Raw genomic sequence first — 7,429 nt, 5'->3', positions numbered from 1 at the left:
GGGGAGGCGGATCAGACGAGCTCTCAAAACTAAGAAGATAGAGTTTCCGGTTTCAATTCTCTCCACTGCTTGGCAATTCCTTTACCTTTCCTTGATCAGGAAATTGCCATTCTCCATAACAGTCATTCCAAGTCTTTGTCATTTTCTTCAATCCTCTATTCCTCTTCGCCTTGACTCCCTACCCTTTGCCCTCTGCCCCCACTTCTTTACAGAGGGAGAAAAGGATGAACCCTTATAACAATCCCTTCATGTTCTCACATTTCTATTCCGACCTGAGATGTAGACATATCTCTCATTTTTAAAACTAATCACTCGTCCTGTGCACTGAAACCTATCCTCTTTGGCAGACATTGTTTCATCAATGGCATCCCAACTCTGCTTTCTGTACCTTTTTTTTTTAATATATATATTTTGATTTTGATTTTTTTTTTTCAGAGAGGAAAGGAGAGGGATAGAGAGTTAGAAACAGACCAGCTGCCTCCTGCACACCCCCTACTGGGTATGTGCCCGCAACCAAGGTGCCCTTGGCTGGAATCGAACCTGCGACCCTTCAGTCCGCAGGCTGACGCTCTATCCACTGAGCCAAACCGGTTAGGGCTGCTTTCTGTACCTTTAATCTCTTCCTCATCACTGTCTCCTTCTCTGCCTACATATGCATAAATCTATCATTCGTTTATTAAACTTGAATTCACCACCTTCTACATGCCAGACATGTTAATTAGGCATTGGAGTTAAAAAAGATGGTCCCTGCTATCTAGTGGCATCTAGTAGGAAAAAAACAGAGAATAATTAAAATATATCATGCTAAGTACCAGGATATATATATATATATATATATAGAGAGAGAGAGAGAGAGAGAGAGAGAGAGAGAGAGCTGTAGAGCACATCTAATTCAGAATGAAAGATTAGTTAAGGTTTTCTTATGATAGAGCTGAAACTATAGCTGAATCTTGAAAGAGAGATAGGGAATAGCCAAGTAGTAACAGCGAACTCTGAGGAAGGAAAATAATTTGATTTCCAGAATTGTCACATTATTATATTCAGAATGTTCAGTTTTCAACAAAAAATTATGAGGCATCCTAAAAGCAAGAAAGTATAACTCATAATTAGAGAAACAGCAATCAAAAACCATGTCCAGGAGGAAGCCCAAATGTTGGACTTTACTAGACAAAGATTTTAAAGAAGCTATTTTAGATATTTTCAAAGAGCTAAAGGAAAGCATGTCTAAACTGGTCAAAAACAAAAACAAAAACAAAACTGGCTCAAGACTAAAGAAAACATCTGAATACATGACCTACAACAATTAAAACAATTGAATCAGTAATTAATGGTAATGATTGCACATTCTTGGGAATATACTAAAAATCACTGAATCGTACACTTTAAAATGGTTAAACTGATGAATTTTGTTATATAAATTTTATTTCAATTTAAAAAAATACAATGAGATATCACCTTAGAACTATAACAATGGCTAAAGTTTTTTTTTTAAACTGACACTACCCAATACTGACAAGGACAGGAGCACCTGGAACTCTCAGAAGTTGCCAGTGGGAATTCAAAATGATACAGCCACATTGGGAAACAATTTAGCAGTTTCTTAGATACATAGGCTTACCAGATGTCACAGCAATCTCATTCCTAGGTACCTGAACTCAAGAGGAATGAAAATATATGTCCATAGAAAGATCTATATGGGAATTGAAAGATCAGACAGAGGCCTAAAACCAGGACTACAGGCTTTATTAGAGAAGAAGGACCTGCCAGGCTGTCTCGCGAGCGGAGGACAGCAGCACGTGCAGGGTGGGCACGCCTTTTGAGGGGCAGAATGGGAAGGGGTGGGGGACTTAGTGTACTCGGCACACACTGATTGGTGGCTTACTGCATTGTCCATATAGGACAAGGGCTTAGGGTATTTGGCAGGTGTGGATTGGTGGTCCAATGTATAATCCATATAAGGTACATGGTTAGTCACTCAGGTATATCCAGGCTGCAGGTTACACCATACTCTACCCACCAGTTGGGGGAAGGGAGGATCTATCAGGAATATCTTTAGCAGCTTTGTTCATAATAGCCTGATGTCCACCTAACAGTCTGGTACCAGAATGACTAAAAGTAAGCATACTGATTATAATAGCAATTTCACTCCTGGACATATACCCAAGAATAGTGCATGGGTATATCCATTAACAAAAGATACATTAAAATTCTAAGCACTATTATTCATAAGGTCAAAAAAATTGACACAACCCAAGTGTCAATCAGTAAAACGGATAAGTTAAATGTGGTATAAAATCATACTATCGGATATACATGGCAATTAAAAAGGATGAACTGCTACATTCAACAAGGAGAAATTACACAGGTAATGTTGAGCATAAGAAGTCATAGAAGCCAGAATAGAGGCTCTCTATAGGATGTGGAGTGAAGGAGTGGAAGCTACAATGGGTATTGCCTGGGAAGCACAGGAGAGAGACTCTTCTGGGATGTTGGGAAAGTTCCTAATTTGGTTAGTGGTTACATAAAATATATACATATGTATACATACATATGTATATGAAAACATTTATCAAGCTAAACATTTCATATGTATGCACTTTCCTGTGTGCATGCTGTACCCAATTAACAAGTTTTTTAATTAAGAAAATAATGAGCCTGGTCTTCCTAGTCCTGCCCAATTCATGCTTCATATTATCATTAAAATTACCCATTTTTAAAGCATATGTCATTAGGTTACTCCTCTGTAAAAGTCTTCAGTGGATCCTGTTGCCATGATTTCTCTGCCATGGTTTTTAGGGTTCGTCAAGTCTGGTCCCTGTCAACTGTCAGTCTCATTTCTCCAGGTTTTAGCTAAACCCTTTTGTAATTAGCACCTCCAGATCTTCAAGCCATCTGTTTCTTTTGAAAACCCCACCAGCGTTCAGGAATCAGCTCTCTCACGGACTAATTTCTCTCCAAAGCCTTCTTTCACAGCCCCCATCTTTTCTTTTCTTTTTCAAGGAGGATTAGATGTTCCTTCCTCTCTGCCCCCACATCTCTATTTCATCTACCTCTCAAGCACAGCACCTATGACGGGGTGGTGATATTTATGTTGGCTAACTTAGGGCTGACAGGTATGTGTTGCAGTGAATAAAAGATAAGAGTTATTTGTGGAATGTCTGAACTCCAAGGTTCTTCAAGCCATCTGTTTCTTTTGAAAACCCCACCAGCGTTCAGGAATCAGCTCTCTCACGGACTAATTTCTCTCCAAAGCCTTCTTTCACAGCCCCCATCTTTTCTTTTCTTTTTCAAGGAGGATTAGATGTTCCTTCCTCTCTGCCCCCACATCTCTATTTCATCTACCTCTCAAGCACAGCACCTATGACGGGGTGGTGATATTTATGTTGGCTAACTTAGGGCTGACAGGTATGTGTTGCAGTGAATAAAAGATAAGAGTTATTTGTGGAATGTCTGAACTCCAAGGTTCTGAAGATGTTTCTGTCTTCCCAATAAAATTAAGTATATTAAATTATAATGATTTGTTTCATCTTCTTCACCAAAGTCATTGACATATAACTACTGACGTGAGCTTCTGACCAAAATGAAATAACATATTTGCCCATATTAAACTCATGTATTATCAGTCAAGAGCAAGGAAACTCAATGTTTTGGGAAACCTTTGCTTCCTTGTTGCAGATTTTCCCTCAATTTCGATTAGATTTTTCAAAATATTGCAAGAGCTCAAAGACTCCCTTAAATATATATATATTTTTTTTTACCTCTAGGATCCCAGACTTTCCAGGTTTAGATAACTACTTATGAAGTAAAGATTCATGAAAGAGAATAAAGTGATACATACCTTACACTTTGATATTAGCCTTCATGAAGAACATGCTTTGGGCAGGGCAAAGTCAAAATACTTGGTAATGGTACCACCAAATGGCCATTTATTTATTCATTATGTAAACAAACAAAAGATATGGTTTCTCTCCTCAAATGGGTATTAGACAACCACAAAGAGTGTTTTCCTGTTGCTTACATGCAGCTTTCTCTTGCTTTCTTCTGCTGTTCCATTTCTTAGCCTCTTCATTCTCCTCTGTTTCCAAGGAATCCTTGCCAAGATCTGCCCTTGCTCTTGAATACCTTCCCACAAAGATAACTCAAGGAGCGCTGAAGCAGACCAAGATAGGCAGCAGGATCATTTGTCAGAACTGAGCTCAAATCCATGACATCCACAAGTCTCTGCACTATAGGAACTCACAAACCTGCAAAGCTCCCATCTGGGACTGAGAGATGGGACTAAAAAAGGGTTTAGTGGTGAAGGGAAGAGAATGGCTAACCCAAAGTTCATATCCTGACTACCAATTTCCTATCATTGTTCTAAAAACCTGGACAAGATTTTTAAAATTTAATCAGCCCATACAGGTTAAGAAATAAAGGAGAAATTCTAGCAAGGACTGAATGCTGTAATGTTTTCATCACGGACCATTGCGGGACATATACCCACAAAGGATCTCATCAGCTTTCCAGATTGATTTACTATTAATTAAGTTTACCTTATTCCAAATTAAATCTTTAATTTGCCACCAGTCTAGCAGGCTCAGATGTAGTATTAGGCTGGAAAGGTGAAACACAGAAAAAGAAAGATTTTACAACCATAGGAATTAGGAAACCACTGCACCAGACTACAATGTTCTGCAGGGGAAAGAACTATGTCACCATGACAACTTGGGATATTTTTATTGAGTTAGTAGGTTATATAGAAACATTTTCCAGAATTTGGAGGTTGAGCATGAAGTATAAGAACATGTGTAGATGTTGAGAGACATTTCAAACTTCAATTTTTATCTTTTTTAAAAAATATATTTTTATTGATCTTTTTACAGAGAGGAAGGGAGGGGGATAGTTAGAAACATCAGGTGAGAGAGAAACATCGATCAGCTGCCTCCTGCACCCCCTCTACTGGGGATATGCCCACAACCAAGGTACATGCCCTTGACTGGAATCAATCCTAAGACCCTTTAGTCTGCAGGCCTACGCTCTATCCACTGAGCCAAACCGGTTAAGCTTGAATTTTTATCTTTATTTTTTAGCTTTTCCTTGCAATCCACATGTTGCTAAATTCTACTCTTTAAGAGCCAAAGGGAAAAAATAATTTTGTACTCTATATTCATATATGAATGTTAGGCACATGTATATATGATTATGTAACTTCATTAACTTGGAGGTTACATCAGCAATGGTACAGGTTTCTTGAAGAACAGAAGAAATTTGTAACAATAATTCCAAATAGGTTATTATACCCATTCCTTCTTAAAAATATATATTTTATTGATTTTTTTTTTTTTACAGAGAAGAAGGGAGAGTGATAGAGAGTTAGAAACATCGATGAGAGAGAAACATTGATCAGCTGCCTCCTGCACAACCCCTACTGGGGTTGTGCCCGCAACCAAGGTACATGCCCTTGACCGGAATGGAACCTGGGACCCTTCAGTCTGCAGGCTGACGCTCTAGCCACTGAGCCAAACCGGTTAGGGCAGTGGTCGGCAAACTGCGGCCCCTTGAGTGTGGCTCTTCCACAAAATACCACGTGCCGGTGCGCACATACAGTGCGATTGAAACTTCGTGGCCACACTCAAGGGGCCAAAGAGCCGCATGTGGCTTGCGAGCCACAGTTTGCTGTCCACGGGTTTAGGGCATATTATACTCATTCTTGGCTAAAATACCTAAGTATTAAATAGATGCCTCATATATTGAATCTACACTATATTACTTTTTGATTTTATAACACTTTTATCTTTTCAATTTCCTCTGAGTTTCCCAAAGGATCTGCATAAAATTCTGTTACAGTATGTGTATTATCTATTCAGTATCTGATAGCTTATTTAACCAATTTTATGTATTCGTTTGTTTCGCAAAGTCGATGCAAAAATAAAACGTTTTTGTCTCTCTGTCTTATACCAGAATCTTCACAGCTACCTTTTATTAAATCCTCACTTTCATAATTATTACTATCTCCGTTTATGGATCTGTGCAGAGCGGTGAAAAATTCAGTTGCCCAAAGTGCACATTCCCTCCTTAGGTGAAAGGAAGCAAAGCTCTGCCTTCTCATTTCAGCTCTCACACTGTAAACAAGTATCCTCTTCACAGTCTATTTAGTGCCACGCCTTTCACACGTTTGTGCTTTTTGTTGGTAATTTTTCTGTTTAAAATGGTCCCTAAGGGCAGTGCTGAAGTGCTAGTCACTGCTCTTAAGTGCAAGAACTCTGTGATGTGCCTTATGGAGAAAACGCATGTGTAGATAAGCTTCACTCGGGCATGAGCTACAGTGCTATTGGCCATGATGAACTCGAAGTTAATAGAAAAACATATATTAGGTAAAGTGTCTTTAAGCCGAAACACATAAAACAGGGTTTTGTATTGATTAGGTGAGTTAAAACGTTGTGACCAGTGAGTGGCTCACCGGGAATAGCCCGGTTTTCCCCTAGGAGCAATGGTTCAGTATTCGCTAATTTAGGGTTGGTAGTAGCTCTGTAGGACATAACTAGCACAAATAACGGGAACTACCTATATTTACACTGAAGGAAAAGGGTGTTCTTCAAATGCCTCTGATTTCCTTATTAACCCAGCAGGGAAAAAAGTCTTTCCAAGACATTACTCTACTGCTCTCCAAAGAGCCTGTAAAAACGGCTGCTCTCTCTCCGCTCTGTTCTTGCGCAGTTCTTTCTCTTGGAGGGGGAGTGGGGGTCCTTCACTTAAATATTGTTTTCCAAGAATCATATCGAGTCATATCCCAAAATTCATAAAGATGGACAGGCACGACCCACAGGTACACTCAAAAGCGAACTCTGCGGATGTGTTCCTGCAGAATTAATGGCCCAAATCCGTGGTGCGCGAGTTCTCTGGGAACCCAGAAAAGGGTATTTCCCTACCTTGGGCGTCCACCTTCGGAATCTCCCAAGGACATTATAAAAATGCGAGACTATAACATTTCTTTTTTCTTACTCTCATACAGTAACCACTCTGTATCCCCTCCCACAGGCCTTAAAAGCTGGTCGGCAGTTTCTTTCTTCCTGTTTCTTTAAGGCGGAGGGCGGGTGTTTTGCCCTCTTCGGAAATGGCTGCTCGAGCTTCACTCGCCCCGCGAAGCTGCTTCCGGAACACAATTCCGGGACTTCCGCGGCGCAATATGGGGACTTGGCCGCGGGCGAGACTGAACCTCCCAGCGTGCTTTGCAGCCCGGCCGCGGAGCCGGTGTCTGGCGATGGGGAGCCCCTGGGGCTTTCGGCCGCCAAACCTCTCGTAGAGGTTGCGGTGGAGCCGGGAGCCTGAGGCCCTGACGGCCATCCGTGAGCGAGATGGAAGCGTGGCGCTGTATGAGGAGGGGCTACGGCCGCTGTGTGGTGGGCAGAGGCCGGTCAGTAGGTCTGGGCGGCGGAGGGAGGAGGGA

At 40.8% G+C, this 7,429-nt stretch overlaps 1 protein-coding gene across 2 annotated transcripts in view; it reads left to right on the top strand.

Moving 5' to 3' along the window:
• Positions 1–7,176: 7,176 nt before the first annotated feature.
• ANGEL2 (angel homolog 2 (Drosophila)) overlaps positions 7,177–7,429 on the top strand; it is a 15,493-nt gene continuing 15,240 nt past the window's right edge. Inside the window, exon 1 of one of the 2 annotated variants that reach the window (XM_006772920.2) lies at positions 7,177–7,396. In XM_006772920.2, the coding sequence (XP_006772983.1) occupies positions 7,338–7,396 (59 nt within the window). In that variant the 5' untranslated portion in view covers positions 7,177–7,337. The remainder of the gene's footprint in view (positions 7,397–7,429) is intronic. The other variant, XM_015569942.1, reaches the window with a different exon arrangement.

This window comes from Myotis davidii, unplaced genomic scaffold (assembly GCF_000327345.1).
Source record: "Myotis davidii unplaced genomic scaffold, ASM32734v1 scaffold362, whole genome shotgun sequence".
Taxonomy (NCBI): Eukaryota; Metazoa; Chordata; class Mammalia; order Chiroptera; family Vespertilionidae; genus Myotis; species Myotis davidii.
This window is presented reverse-complemented; position numbering and strand designations above follow the sequence as displayed.